The 17,104-nt window shown below is 35.3% G+C and overlaps 1 protein-coding gene across 1 annotated transcript; it reads right to left on the reverse strand.

Annotated features, from left to right (window-relative positions):
• Window positions 1–2,368: 2,368 nt before the first annotated feature.
• On the reverse strand, window positions 2,369–15,538 carry LOC140148266 (uncharacterized). The gene is made up of 9 exons (XM_072170160.1): window positions 15,385–15,538; window positions 12,892–13,091; window positions 11,136–11,256; window positions 10,511–10,603; window positions 8,748–8,901; window positions 8,107–8,205; window positions 5,606–5,748; window positions 4,646–4,768; window positions 2,369–3,835 (listed from the first exon to the last, which is right to left on the reverse strand). Exons 2-9 carry the CDS (start codon window positions 13,023–13,025, stop codon window positions 3,812–3,814), a joined length of 891 nt encoding a protein of 296 aa, XP_072026261.1. The 5' UTR covers window positions 13,026–13,091; window positions 15,385–15,538; the 3' UTR covers window positions 2,369–3,811.
• Between the last annotated feature and the right edge of the window lie 1,566 nt (window positions 15,539–17,104).

Raw genomic sequence — 17,104 nt, forward strand, 5'->3', positions numbered from 1 at the left:
GTTTTAAACGCAACTGTTTTGCATTTCGGTTGAAAAATAGGTGAGGGTTAGGACTATATGACACCCACCACTTTTTTAAATGAGTATTAAAGAAGGGAATGTGCGTTCTTTAGTACAATATTAACTTTGTTTTGTAACAATCAATGAATACCTGAAAACGGACCATTTTAATTTTAGGTGGAATTTAAAGATTACGTGAAACATAATCAGAAGTAAACATCTGCCATTAAGTGATTACCACCCCCCCCCTTAATTAATGTCCATTAATCCAAAACGGTTGATCGTGTGCCAAATGTGGGATATATGCCTTCGAATTAGCAGAATTTACTTAGGCGCATTATGACACCTCATTTGTTTCAATGGTCTCAATACTGATGTCGCAGCGTACATTTAAATGAAAGTAACCCCAAAAACTTGCAACAAAATCATATTGCCTCGTATTCAGTGTCAATGGGATGAAAATGTTTTCAGCTCTCATTGGACTATTCTTCTTGTTTCGTGAATTTGGAGGCGGTCATTATCCACATCAGTGGTCATTGTTTACTTAACCCGATCATAAAACATGACCAGTTCAATGTCTTCTGTGACCAAGAAGGTCACAAGAATTGGAAGACCAAGGGTTACATCTGTTGGTAATACCTATACCAATCAGGACATTTTGAATCTAACTTTACCACTGAAAGGACAACTTGCGCCTTGTTGGTCAAAAAATATATTGAAATCTTCCTGTTACAATTCGTAATTACTTGAATAATGATCACTAATGTGAATAATGACTATTGATTGTCACATGTTTTGATCCCTTCCAAGAGCATGAAACAAAAAAAGGATAATCCAAAGAGAACTGAAGGGATTTCCTTCAATTTATACTGAATACAAGGCAATAGGATTTTACTGCAACTTTCAAATCTTGAGTTACGTTCATCTACTAAAGTAAATGTACTCTGCGACATCCATATTGAGAACATTGCAAAAATTGAGGTCTCATAATGCGCAGAAATAAATTCTAATTCGATTGCATATCCCAAATTTGGAATACGAGCTACCGTTTTGGAATAATTGTCATTCATTAAGGGTATACTAGGTATTGTTGGTGGAAGCAACCAAAAATCGATTTTCATTATCTAAATCAATATATCATTGAAAAATTACACTTTGATGTTTTGCAAAAGTTCATTCTAGAAATCATATACTTATCTGTGATATTTGAATTCTTCTACACACTCACTATGAAATGATCAATGCAATTTTTGCCGAAGCTCACTACCATTCACAAGATGATGTGAACTACGCCTCGTCTCGGAGTTTATTGACGACCCAGAAGCCCAAAGTTTATTGACGACCCAGAAGCCCAAAGTTTATTGACGACCCAGAAGCCCCAAAGTTTATTGACGACCCAGAAGCCCCAACGTCTCGGTCTCCTTCGTCGTGCGGACCCTACCTTGTTCCTGCTCAGAGAGCAACAATATACAAGACTATGACTCGATCCAAGATGGAATATGCCAGCTCTGCATGGATGGGTGCTCCACCCACTTCTCGCGGTACGCATCATTGCTCAGAAGTAGTTGGAAATAACCATCAAATACAGTACCTGAGACATAGAATAGCAGTGGGAGTCATCACTCTATTTCATCGGATGTTCTATGGCGAAGCTCCTGAACACCTTTAACATATTATTGATCCTCGTCTGCGGCGCTCTGTCAGGTCCCACGACCAAGCTGTCAAAATCTCAAGATCCAACCTGGTCAGCCATTCCTTCCATCCTCAGAGAGAAACAATATACAAGACTATGATTCGATTCAAGATGGAATATGCCAGCTCTGCATGGATGGGTGCTCCACCCACTTCTCGCGGTACGCATCATTGCTCAGAAGTAGTTGGAAATAACCATCAAATACAGTACCTGAGACATAGAAGAGCAGTGGGAGTCATCACTCTATTTCATCGGATGTTCTATGGCGAAGCTCCTGAACACATATTATTGATCCTCGTCTGCGACGCTCTGTCAGGTCCCACGTCCAAGCTGTCAAAATCTCAAGATCCAACCTGGTCAGCCATTCCTTCCATCCTCCGCTCACCTCAGGAATGCTCTACCTGATCCAATTACTTCTAAGCAAAATCGGCTGAGCTTCAAACGAAGGTTAACAACTATCTTGGCGCCAACCCATCAGCGCTATCATAGTGATAGCAGCTGTTAATGCCTTGCATAGTTCAGACATAAAAAACCTACCAAATCGCAACAGTTTAAAATAGTTGCTAACCTTTAAATACACTCTCCAGTCTCAGATAGCAGTAATAAAACAGATAAATGAAATGAAATACAATTCATTTTATGAAGAATGTAAAGATAATACCCGACTCTGGAACATTCTTGTCAACAGCATATTATATGCTCTATTTATTTCAAATACTTATACTGACATATTCTGAATAGCAACAATCTATGGATACCTCAAAACCGACATTTAATTACTCGGCATCAGTGGAGTAGCTAGTGGTTGTGGCGCCCAGGGCTAAGGATACATAATGGCGCCCTCCCCAATTCTTGAAACAAAAAACTTTGCACAAATAGGACCCATCGCTCATTAATTTTGGTTATAATGAAGTTGAATATCGGTCTTAAATTGACCTTATTCCAAATGATTTTGCGCTGAAATGCACTCGAACATTTTGACTTTAAGCGCTTAGAATGGGGCGAAATTGACCAATTCAGCATCGATTCTGCGCCCCTCCAAGCGATGAGAGTCAAAAATTTTCAGCCCAAAATCAATTGAAAGAACATTTTAAGACCAATATTCACCTTCTAGTAACCAAAATTAATTAGTGGTAGGCCTTATTTGTCCAAAATTTCGATCGCATTGGGATGGGGGTCTATAATATTCTCGGGTGGGGGTGAGGTAGGGGCGCCCATTTGGTTTCTTGCCCCGGGCGCTACCAACCCTAGTTACGCCACTGGTGCCGCCTCTACTCCCTTCAGTCGCCACGCCACTGTTCGGCATTATGGAAAACCCAAAATGTCTAAACCACTACTATTTGCGGGGACGAATATGCATTGAACTATACGTATAGCAACTGCGTTAATTGGTAGCGATTGTCCGTTTTAGGATATCTGAGATCGATTATTAATATTGTAAGCGCACCATTTCCATCATTTAATAAACATTTCAAATAAGTGACTATACATTCACAAATTTTAGAAAGAGCTATGAAATGTTAGCCAAATTCATTCGAACTAGCTATTTTGCACATTCGTCGTTTTGCCTAAATCATAACGAGTAGCGATGAAACGTCATTCAAATGTAAAGGAGATCGCTTAATTTGGGCTTTAAAAAAAACCAATCTATAGACGAATCCAATGAGCCAGGTCATGGTCAGGATTTGGTCTGCCATTTTTGGTCCCCGCAGCACCTAAACTGGTGTTGTGACTGCCCAGTTGGGTGGATTAAAGCGGCTTAAAATTCGATGTTAGATTCTTTTTTGTTGTAAACTGTCATCATTCTTTTGTCTACGTGTAACACGGGTGATAGAATGCAGTTTAAAATACCCTTCAAGGCCGCATCATTTCAGATTTTAGGTGAGATAGCTGGGTCCCCGTCGCGGCTATGGCTGCCATTGAGGTGTAGGAATGCGTGAAATTGGATTCTTCTATATAAAGAAAATACCCAATTTCTATAGAGCGGCATCTACATAATGTGGTTAAGAATGTTGATCTAATTATATCTAACATTTGTTTCATCTACGTTGAAACTATTATACTATGGACTATATACGGTATCTTCCCTGAACAGCTCTTGGTATTATAATCTGCCTGTCAATCATGATCTGGATACAGTGCCTGGAACAGGAATTTAAAGGAAAAATGGCCAAGATGTAAAAGAAAATATGCAAAAGAAGATATGGAAAATGACTATAGTAGAGTGAAAATTCAGATTTGCCAAGTTTCCCTTATTTTTGTTTATCAGCTACATCAGGTGATAATATGATTTGTTCAGATGTTTCAACCTATGTTGATCATCTGACGCCAGTTTGTATGATCACTGACCTCATAAGGCAAGGGGCAGCCTATTTATTTAATAATCGCATAAAGAGGTAGGGCGCAACCTTCTTTGTTGCAAACTCTCTGCAGTTGCATATGCAGGTAGCCGATTTCTGCTTGTTCTCTGTTGACAAGGGGTGGTCTTCATTGAACGGCTCTTTTCAGAGGCCCATTAACAAATAGACGAAGTCTGCTTTTTCTCGGTGTTGACAAGGGGCAGTCTTCAGTGAGCGGCAATTCTCAGAGCCAGCAGTATGTACTTTGTTCTGAAGAAATCAGAGCTACAACTGACAAAAGGTTGACAGTTCCAAACTTGTCCGACAGCAACCTACTAAAAGCTTACTAATGGTTTAAACCTAGCCTAACACCTTCAGTCCCCAATGACTGAGCGTATAGATGTTTAAGGACTGGATATGATGATTCAGCCTATAGTTTCAACCACGCAGATAGAATGTCAAGTTACACCTAAATAAAAGGTGCATAATTACGCTATTGGTATAGGCTACATAGTTTGATAATTATTATACATTAACGTACACTTTCTATACTAATTTAGTTCCGAACTAAGGTACAATAATATTATATATTTGCATTCACTTGTACGCTTACCCTCTCAGCAAATTCCGGTAGATGAAATGCTGCCGTGTGAATGTTTTGATTGTAATAGCGTAGATTGTGTTTCTTTCTTTCTTCTAATGACCATTTACGTATTGGTTCCTTAAAATTCATATCCTGAATAAATCAAAACATAGAATTATATCATTAAATATTTCAATATTTGAACTTTGACTCGTAACATCCCCTACGCCACAAACTTTTGGAGCACTATTTGACAGAATGGATAATATAGTGACAGAGACGGAAGATCAGTAAAAACAAAGAAGAGGAAAAGATCATAACCGCGCTCCATAACTGTGGCTATCCAAAGTGGGCGATGTCAATAAATAAGAACAAGATTTTAATCTAAAAATATAGATTTTGCACATTTGTCTACGAGTGGATATTCATACGTAGTGGTAGATATAATGAATTAAAGTTTTAACTTAAACACTACACTATTTTTCGCTCACCTGGAACGTTTTCACTAGTCCGACTAGCGTCTTCAGCAGATGGTGATGCTGTATTGATACCTTGTCTACAATCGGGATATCTCTCACTGATGACGTCATATGATTGACAGAATGGCGTCATAGGATGTTACGATGTAGCCCCCCCCCCCCCGGGCATCAGCAGGTTATCCTAAATAGGATCTATTTCTAGTCCTTGGTCACGATTTAGTCTCGGTTTTTCACGTCATCAGTGAGAGATATCCTGATTGTAGACAAGGTATCAACACAGCATCACCATCTGCTGAAGACGCTATTCGGACTAGTGAAAACGTTCCAGGTGAGCGAAAAATAGTGTAGTGTTGAAGTTAAAACTTTCTACGTCTGGGATACTATTAAACTTTAATTTTAAATGGAATTAAAAGATAACGTGAAGGATAATCATAATCATGTATCAACTCAATTTGTTCAAAATTGTGATTCGTCGTTTTGCCGAAATTATAACAAATTAGTACCGACTTACTGGATCACCACTACATAGTCGAAATCCATTTCCTCCGCAGAAGCTTGGTATATAGGCATATGCATAGTTAACTACCGGGAATAAACTAAGACACATTTCAGATGTTTTCTTGATCAAATCAAGATGAAAGAACATACTCTCCTCTGTAAGGGAACAAAATAGTAATACTTGCAAATCTTATGAAAATAACAATATTATGAAATTCTCCAATAGAAATATATAAAATAACTATACGTGTATTTGTAAATTTAGCTACAAACCAAAAGGTGCATTTTGGTCAAGAATTTGAACGAGCAAACAATTTCATTGTTTAGAATGTCTGTTAAGGTGTCCTACACCCCCTGATAAATTTGTGATTATTTTTGCATTTTTCTGAATTGACACAAGACAAGCGGTACGTTATTTATGATAAGAAAAGAGGTACCGCTAGAATGTACCTTATTTCTTATAATAATAATTATATAATGAACCACTTGTCTTGAATCACTGCAATTTCAGTGTTGTAATTGGATTCCTTGCCCCTATAATATACATAACTTTTTTTACCAGTGGCAGTGTGTAGTTATTGTTTAAGAACAATGCAAAACTAGTCACAAAATTTATCAGTGGGTGTAGTATAAAGGTATAAAGTAAATTTGTTTGGGGGGGGTTGTCACGGGAAATGTCACGTTGTGTAATGTCATACTTTAAGGGCAAATTTTGCTATGATCTTTAGAGAGATGACAACAATCTGAAACTGGCTACGCAGGTTGGTATGAACATGAACTTCAGGAAAATAACCGGATCCAAGAAAATTTATATTATTTTTTTTAATCATTTTTGGGCTGAAAAACACATGATTGGTCAAAATGACATTTGAGTTTCAATGGCAAATCTGCCAACAAGTTCATATAAACATGTGTACCAACTTTGCAAGATTTATCATATTTAAAGGCCTATTCAGTGATTTGCTCATCCGGATGATCGTAAAAATCCTCAAAATTTAGATTTTGGTACCTTTGTCATTGTCATAGATGTGTTAACATACTAGCCTGCGAGTGGTTCAGCCGAAAGCCGTGTATTTAAGACAAAATAAGACATTTTACACGAATCTGTAATTTAGATACTGACAGTATCTAAATTAGCTACATGTATTTGAATGGGGCTTCAACTTCGTCAGTACTGCTGTTTTCTTCCTTTTTTGGCAAATTTTTCATTTCAAAAATACCAAATGACAATTTGAATGACTTATTCTTCACTTTTAAGCAATTTATAAACAATTTTAATGGATGGGTCTTTAAGAATCTCAATTTGGCCTTTTTTTAAACAAGACAAAATTAGGCCAAAATGGTTTAAAAGAAGGGATTATTTTGGAGCCGGCTGTTTTCCTAAAAATGAAGGCTAGTTCAAATGTGTACGAAATTTAGGAGATTTGTCATGAATAGAAATCCTATTTGGATCTTTGACCAAAAATATATTTTTAGGTTAAATATTGTCAAAATAATTTTTTATTTGGTTATTTTCCAAAACTTGCTCATTGATTCTGTGTACGAAATATGAGAGTTTTTTTATTTCTGCAACCAACAACTTGCCTAACATAAGAATACAAAGTAGAAAAGATATTGCTTAATTGTTTTCAACAAAATTCCCAAGGAAAGAAAGGTCAAACCACAAAGAAGGTCAAATCCTTAGGTTTTTTTCTGTAACCAACAACTTGCCGATCATAACAATACAAAGTAGAAAAGACCTTGCTTAATTGTTTTCAACAAAATTCCCAAGGAAAGAAAGGTCAAATCATATAGTGAATGATTATTCCAAAATAAGTCAATGGTGCGCAACACTGAATAGAATGTTGGCAGAGACGTCGCAAGCCACAATGGTTTATGACTTGGACTACTACTACCCCAAACGTTGTTGTTTTCAGCAATGTTCATTGTAATAGTAAATATTTTGTACCGGTACAAACTACTTTATAATCACATGTCACGATTCCTATCCAGTATGTTGGTGTCAAGTTGCAGACATGTAAAACACATGTAAACATCTCAAAAAAAGTAACTAACCCCCCTTAAATAATGACCATTATTCAAGAACGGGTAATTGTATTACAAATCTGTAAAATGCGTTGGAAGCAGAATTTATTTCTGCACATTTTGACACCTCTTTTGTAACAATTGACTAAATATTGACAGCGTACATTTAAATCAATGTAACCCAAGATTTGAAAGTTGCAGTAAATTGTATTGATTTTGTATTCAGTGTAATGGAAGGAAATCTGTGTAATGATATCTGAGTGTTTTTTGTATTGTAAATTTGTATGTAAGTGCAACTTTCAAATCTGGACCTCACTACATTAAATTGACCGGTGTTTTCTGAGCTATCGTATCAAATGAGGTGTCAAAATGCGAAGAAATAAATTCTGCTTCCAACTCATTTTACGGATGTGTAATACAATAGCCCCTTTTTGAATAATGGCCATTATTTAAGGGGGTTTAGTAACTTTTTTTGAGATGTTTACTTACCTTGCTGTATGATAATTCCACCTGGACGTAACGCTTGCTTCAAATTCTTCCAATAGGGAAGCTGAAATAATGGGTTGCTACAACTACTGTCATCATCATCTGTCAACAAATAAAATAAAATCACTTAAAAATCATTTCGCTAGCCTGTGTTCTGACTATAAAACCTACATTATTGGTTGATGTGATCATTTATTAATGTTTCTAGCAAAACACTACATAATGTTAAATTCTAGACCTTTACAATACCAGCAGCTATCACGCTAAAATACGCATATATTTTGTTTTACTATTTTTAACTTAGATTTTCTTTTCTTTATCAACATTTTCATATATTTCTGCCTTTTTGTCGTATTTTTTATTTTGCGTACGAATTGAGGATATTTTAAATTTAATTTAGCACAATAATATGAGTTATTCTTTTCATTTCATTATAAAAAAGTTTGAAAATGTCCTTGCTATATGTTTCTCATTGTCATGATGTTTTAATGCCAGTATACAAGTGTCTACCCCCGTAAAGATGCAAACGAAATTGATGATAAATAGTGCCATCATTGTTAAACTTTGCTTTCAAATAAATACCTACATGCCATCTACATACGCTTTGCTTTTACAGTAAAACCTTTTTTTTTTTAATTACTTACAATCTCTATCAGTGCAGTCATTAATGATGACATCAAACATACTTTTACTATTTTTGACAAATTCTACACCATCCTGGAAATGAAGTCGTAGTTTGGGGTGGCTGTACTGACATGCCATGGTTGGGAAATGCTTCTTGCAAACCTCAACCACTTTCTAAAACAAAGGAAACAAAACAAATGCTTAATTGCGATGTATCCCAGAAAGTCCTGAATAAACGAACCCTATACTTGCGTCCTCTTTGTTAGGTCTTCATGTAGTGGACATCGACCCTTTTTATCATGATTTTTATATCATTTGAAAAAAATCGACATTATTTCCTGAAAAAGTAATTATTAAAATCATTTCAATCAATCTAAAATGTTTTAAGATAACGCATCCTGAAGATATCAACTTCTTTCTTTTTTCATTCACGGCGACAGGTGTTTAGGTTCTATTCGTCCGGCTGCCAGTGGGTATGACATTGTTTTGATGTCCATAGTTTTGTTTTTAATGGATATTGCTTCTCAAGACCACCAACCACACAAATAAGTTTACCGGACCTTTGTCAGGTTTTGATCCCTGTGAAGGTCAAATCGTGACCTTTGACCTTTTTGCTTATAACTCCAGAAGTATGTCACAGATAGATAAAAGTATCTTTTTAACAGCATTTGAGCAGTTAAAATTTTGACCTCTGTGTGACATTTGACCCGTCATATCTGACAAACGCTCACAAACGCTGACAGAGGTCCGGTAAACTTATTTTTGAAGTTGGTGGTCTTGAGAAGCGATATCCATCAAAAACAAAACTATGGACACTAACAGAAGCCTCTGCAGCAAAATTGCGTTTGGCAGCCGGACTATATGTTCCTTTAAAGGTCATATATATTGTTCGGACAACATCATATCATTGGCAAGCTAATATTATGAGGACAATAAAATGACTCTCTTTTTGAGAATATAAGACGTTTAAAATTGATTTTCCGCAAAAACCAACTTAAGCGATGAGTTCCTTCGAACGAGACAGATTTGACCCAGAAAAAGTTGACGTCATGAAATGAGATTTGCCTGCTTTGAGAGAAGGGACTATAAACATTCTCAATGCACAGAACGCATACTGTTGTTGTTCACAGAAAAAAACCTCTGAATTAAGTATTACAAATTTATCAAAAAATATTTGGACTAAAAAAATATATGAGATCAGAATTTCAGCGTGATCAATCTGAGACTAGCATATAAACCGTGTTAAGTCCACAAACTCATGTATCTGATTTCCCTGTGCGATATTGCAATGCTATAGGTATTATAGTTTCAGTTGAATGAAATATTACAAAGCAAACACATAGTAACAATACTGTGTGAGGCTTTCTTTCCCAAATTAATAAACAATAGTCTGCATATTGTTATGCAGCATTGTTATGGTAAATAGTACAACTCATTGTTGCTATTGTCAAACTTGTCAAAGTGATTGTGATTGTATCACATAAGTAAATGAGAGCATGATATAGTGTCCGCTTCATTTACTTACGTCATCAGCCCGCTACACAATTTCTCTTTTTCAGGAGAAATACGCATAAAAAAATTGCAACGAGTGTCAACTTGTAATGTAATATAATTATTCTCTTCGAATGGAGATAAACTTGTTTTTGCAATAGATCTGCCCTTTAAGTATGATGCTTGAAAAGTATTAATAATATTAATTCGAGTATGATTTTGCCTTTGCCACAATACCTTAACTTTGCATATAATTTTGTTTTATATCATCACTTATTTAAATTCTGTTTACCTCATCAATTTCAACTTGTGTGACAGTTTCTACTTCCTCATGTTTTACTACCTCCCTTAGAACACCACCATCACCACCGCCAACTATCAGCACCTAATAATCAGGATAAAAAGCACGTGCTCGGATTGGTAAAACTGTTATAGTTTGATCAGCTCGTAACCGGCGGGCCTTATAACATCGCGGATTAATATGAATATATTTTATTTTGAAAATTGCCTTGTGACATCTCGCCAGAAGCATCACAAAGTATTAATTGAAGACCAATACTTTATATAGACCAGACAGGTCAACTTTATCACTTCTAACGTGGGTCTACTTTTCGGCGTAGTGGTAAAAGCCTAACAATTCCCGCCGATTCCAAGGTGATCAAAGTATAGTCATAGCTATATAGGTATAATGATACAAGCAAACCATTACCTATATACTTTGAAGGGTCCTGCGACCTTTGTCATACAAAAACGGAAAATACTTTGTCAACAATTAATAACTAGTAATACAATTATGTTATAATGTTTTGCATCAAGTTTTCAAAAATATTTTCTGAATGTTATATTAATAACATTCAGAAAATATTTTTGAACATTTTGTGTTTGCTGGGTGATTAGTCTGCAATTAATTTACTTACATGTTTAGGGTTTTGATGACAATTAAGTGGTATATGTGTTATCATCTCCTGATAGCTGTATTCATCCCGCTCTGTACACTGAATAGCTCCATTCAATACTAATACATTACCATACGTTTTACTGAAACAAAAATATATATTAAAATCTTTTGTAAATATACATTACTTCATCACCCGAATTCCACCGGATCGAAAGCGGATCGGATTTTAAAATGTCCCAAACTTACGGGGCGAATCGGCTCATGCAACCCCGGGGCACTCCAACTTTGGAGGTGACGCGTATGTAGGGCTGTTAAGACCCCTTTTTCAGCATCGCTGTCACCCAAAGACCCCATATTTTTTACGAACACATGCTCGCTCCGCGCTCTGTCACCCGAAGACCCCCTATTTTTCCATTTGATCTGTCACCCAAAGACCCTTATAAGTTCAATTTGAACAGCAACTTTCATTTATCACTGATGTTGTTACTAATTTTGAAAAAATAAAGAAATTTGAAGCCATTTAGAACTAGCAATTCGATTTTCGAGGTTTTTGTGGCACTGTTTTGGTTCTCACCCAAAGATTCCATTTAAAAAAAAGGTCATGTTCTCACCCAATGATCCCATATTTTTTACATTTTGCTCTCACCGAATGCCAAAAATCATGCTCTCACCCAATGACCCCATATTTTTTACATGTTGCTCTCACCGAATGCCCCTTAGTGCGAAAGCGCCAGCCCTACACCTATATCCATTTCAAATTGAAGTGCCCCCCCGCCCCGGATGCAACCTATCGATGTATTGGGGCAGATCGGAACATTTATAACAGACATGCATATCCCGATAGGATGGACGGATGCAACCCCCAATATTTTGCTAATGTTGGATATTCAATTATATCATCCCCGAATGTTAACACCGCGTGTGTGTGTTTTGGAAAAGAGCATATGTGACCATTTTAATTTTAATTAAAAGTTACATTGACTAGTGTTGTTTGAGCACATAATAATGGCCAATCTGTTTGAGACCCAACTACTTTCACAAGACGTGGACGTGTACTCATCTCTGAAAAAGATGATTGTTTTAAATGTGGTGTCATTGTTAAGGGGAATAAATTAACTGTTCATTGATATGCAACACGATATGAACATGTCACAAAAAATCCGAGATATAGATGCTTGAAAAAACTTTCCAAACTTTTGTTGAGGATTTTTTTATCCCTCCTCATGTCAAAATGAAATCTACACCACTGCAGACGTAAGGCAGATAAATCTATGTAAGTAAGTACACATAGACGGGACCATGGGGCAGATCAGCTGGGTTACTTTTTATTGGTGAATGTCATGATCGGAGTGCCAAAAAATGTTACCACACACAAGACTCTATTGACTAAAGGAGAATGCATGTCCATCCCGGGCATTACATCATCAACAACATACTAATTTGCTCGATAATTCCTAATGCTAAAGTAAATCTTTGTTCTTTCGTATTATTAAAATCCGTATTTGAATACCTGAGCGCAAGAAGACCGTAAGTCCAACATGTATACATTAAAGTTACGTTTAGTTTCTTAGGATTTTATAATGTTTAATACATGTTCCAGGGTTAAAACATCATGAAAGGTTGTGAAAGATTTGTTTTGGCCCCTGAAAATATATAAAACATTACCAAACTATACGAAATATACGCAACTTTAGTGTATATACATGTTGAGTGGCCTAGTGGAATTACGTTCTTCTTGCGCTCAAGTCTTCATTTGTTCGGTTGGTTAGACATACCTTTTAAAAACTAAAATGTCCTGATATTTACTCTTCTCGTGATAGAGGACTTCATCCACCTTTATAGACCAATTCTGCTCATCCCAGGTCTCTGTGAACCATCCATTCGCGATCAGTTCATGTCCATTTTCCATTTTAGATAAAGCAGATAAAGCAGAAAATTGAGGTGTAGAAATTTAGTAATAAGACGAATTGCTTCCCTGGAAGTATAAAGAAATGAGAGCGGAAGAAAAGTTGATAATGCGGTAAAGGATACACTCATGATTCTGAGGAGGATGCTAGATAATTTAGCCAGGGGCTATTTTAGAAGTAAAAAGTCACTGCACGTTACAAACGTAAAATCTAAAAAATCAGCTAGCTGAGACAGGCTTGAGGGGGGAGGGGTTACTGGCAGAGGGGTTGTCTCCCCTCGAGTTCTGTAAACTTTTACAAATCACGCGTTACAATCACACATTTAACTGACTCATTTTTTACGTTAAGGTCTGAGAGCCGAGTGCACATCACTCAGACATACCAAATTGCATTGCGATATAGTACAAATTTTATGACAGATTATATTAAAAAATGATATTTTTGTGTCACATTAACAGTCCTCAAAGTAAAGTTTATCAATCTAATGATATGCACTTAAAGTTGAAATTGATTCATGTCTGGTTCACTAATGTATTTCACTAATTCATTTAATTAATGAAAAAATTAATAAAATGCGCACAGGTGCCTACAATTGCACAAATTAATATCTGTAAAATGTAATAATAATAATATAAAAATCCTTTTGATTTACTTAGAAAGGTCATAGGTTTCATTTAAAATGTCATTCCATTTAATTGAATTGCATTTTGGAAAACTCCATAAAAGTACACGAACCTCTTTATTAAATGTTGAATGAAATGCACACGTGTCTTTACCTATCTTTTAACCTGAATGTGATAAGATTTCTGCAACTTAAGTGATGCCAATAAAAGGTGCATTTAAGTTGTCGGCAAATTGCATAAAAAATTTGCATATAAATTCATTACAAAAGATTAAACACACTCTTCATGAACTAAATGTCTATAGTGCTCACTACTCAACTTAAAAGTTCAGTGATTTAGCTGTCTGTAGCTGGTATGAAATAGATAAACTAATAATAATGAAAGCTAATCGGTATTTATAAACTTGTAATAAAAACGAGTTTTTGGTTGTTTCAAGATAGTTTCAAGATATGATCATCACCACAGTAGCCTGAGTAAGGTCTTTGATTTGATTTTGAGTCCAATATAATTGTTTTAAGGCTCCATTGTTTACATGTCATGTATTATAAATACATTTTCAATGATGACAAAAATCACACACATGCATGTGCACCCGCACATTTTTATCTTTTACAAATCTTCATTCCGAACCCCGGAAACTGCGGAGACATGATTTATGAAAAATTGACATAATATGTATCGAATCCAACCAAAAGTGTACACGGGCCCCTTTTAAAGTCCAAAATAAAAAATGCCTCCACATTTTTTCCCCTTTTGCTCATTGATTGAAGGCATATTGGCCTTACAGGAACTACAAGTGCCATTACTAATCTTGAAAAATAAATCCAGGACATATGATAGTTAATTAGACATCATAACCCAATGTTACCTACGAATACCACTAGAATGCTTTCACTATCGCAATACTAATCAATCTAAAACAAATGGTATATTTCCATTAATGATTTTTTCATGTATTGCAGACCACAGGGTGTCAGGAAAAGGCTAGCTCAACCAGAAAATATTTGTTTTCATTCTTATAACGCGAACAGTATATGATCTTATTCAATTTATGCTAGTTTATTTTTGAATATGAAGTTTAGGTCAGTTTCTGTATTTTGTTTATCAAATGAGTATGAATCAATTTACGTATTGTATAGGAAAGAGGGGGATATTTGTTTTCTGGAATATTAGGTAATTTAAGCATACACCTAACGCTTTATATAATGTTAGGTGAAGAAACCCGGGTATATCAAAATGAAGTGTTCGACTGCTTTTCATAACTAATGTAGGTGTTTTTTAAAATACTTCTTTTAAATGGGTCAAAATATCATGTTTTGGGGTCTCTGTGTCCAAGTGTCCTTATTATAATATGGCACGAAGCGTATGATCGAGGCGAATAAACACAATACAAAAACAAAAAATCTGAGTGTTTTTTTAAAACACTCAGATTGTTTGTCCTTTTGAGTTATGGCCCTGAACAAGCCGTGTACACTTTCGTTGGATTCGTTGATTTCGTTAGATATATGATATTGTATACAGAACGGATCTAGAACTCAATTACTGGAAATACTACTATTAAACCACGACAGTTTAACAATACAATATTTTAAGGAGTATCTGATTTACAACTACAAGACTGATATTGTTTGAGGTGTGCAGCTTAAATGAAAGAAGTACACAATATAATATCTTATAGTTTATATCACTATATATAACCGTATTATTATTTAGTAAGCTTAAATTTATACCAACTCACCTGTGTTATATTTCTGGACGAAAGCTGTGCATAATATAAGCAACTTTGATGCTGGTTGGACTACATGTGCACTACGTGTACTATAATTTATTTATAGGATGCATGAGCAGCTTGAACTTGGGTCAGTTGAGGGTTACTGCTATTCAAATCTGAATAGCGGAACTAATACAGACCTAGTCACTGAAGAGTAACAAGTATTTTTAATTCATTTCAAAACAAGTTAAGGGATGGGATATGAGCGTTTGTACAGTATTTATTGTGGGACATTAGAGCACATCAGACATATCGAATTGCATTCTGAATACGAAGAATGTCCTTCTGATATCAAATAATTTTGATTTTTGAAATTCGCAATGTAATACACATTTTATGGCAAATGATTAAAATTGATATTTTTGATATTTAACAGTACTCAAGTAAACTTTATAAATCTGATGATATGTACTTAAAGTGTATGTAGGTGGGATAAAAACCGACGATGAATTGAAAATTTTGACCTTTCGTATTGAAGATATGGATTTTCCCCCAAAACACTTTTAAAAATTAGGTCTTTTGGGAAAAAAATCCATATCTTCAATATGAAAGGTCAAAATTTTCAATTGATAGTCGTCTTTACCTCCCAGCTACATTAACTTTAAGAATATATCATTAGATTTATAAAATTTACTTCGAGGACTGTTATATATCAAAAATGTGAAAAATATATTTTTTTTTATAATTTGTCATAAAATTTGTATTATATCGTGAATTTCAAAAAATGAAAATTATTTGATATCAGAAAGACATACTTCGTATTCAGAATGCAATTCGATATGTCTGATGTGCTAGTCATGTCCCACAAAAAATACTGTCGAAACGCTCAAAATGCTCATTCCCGATCCCTTAACAACTGAAAAAATTATTATGATTAAATATCCAAAGCTGAGAATGTCTGGAAAATATCAACAATGGCTGTGATGCGACAAGTTAGGTCATAAAAAAGTGTCAGTGATGCATGCCTTTTTGCCGGCAGCCAAAAATTAAACTGAATTTTGACCTTTTGACTTGATTTGAGCCGGTTTTTTGAGTAATTTTTCTGCAAATACTTTTGGAAAGGTACTCTTTAAGGGAATGTAACAAACATTTAAGGAAACATTTCTGCTTTGATGAATCAACCTTTGAAAAACTGGCAAGATTTTCTCAGTTTCCTTGTAGATCATGACAAGCCCTAGCTTCCAAATAATTCGCAGAAATGCTTCAGTTGTTTAAGTGGGATATAGTCAGTAGTAGCGAGTTTGCGAAATGCGGTTCAAAAGCACAAACTTCAACGTCTAGAGGTATAAAGAGGATTGTCTATTCAAAACCACTCTGCCATTAAAGCCTCTAGAAGTCCAAGTGAATGCAAAAATCTATGGTGAGCCGTAAATTATGAACGCAAATGCGTAAATTTAAGAACAAATGTTTCCAAATTTCCTCATCTGCTACAAAATTACCTCTTATGTATTATTTAGTTAAAAGATCAATTATTGGAAATCTAATTTGGTTTGGGTTACAAACACGCCACATATTGTTCAAAATTACTGATAGAATTAGGTTAAAATAATGTTCTGTTCCTAACGTCAAGCTTGGTATATACACTGCGCCAAAAAGTATCTTTACACTTGGAAAAATAATCACAATTTCAAAACGGAACCATATTGGGGTAAATTTGTTTTTTTAATAGATACACTATCTAATCCTG

The sequence above is a fragment of the Amphiura filiformis genome, chromosome 3, assembly GCF_039555335.1.
Source record: "Amphiura filiformis chromosome 3, Afil_fr2py, whole genome shotgun sequence".
Classification (NCBI taxonomy): domain Eukaryota; kingdom Metazoa; phylum Echinodermata; class Ophiuroidea; order Amphilepidida; family Amphiuridae; genus Amphiura; species Amphiura filiformis.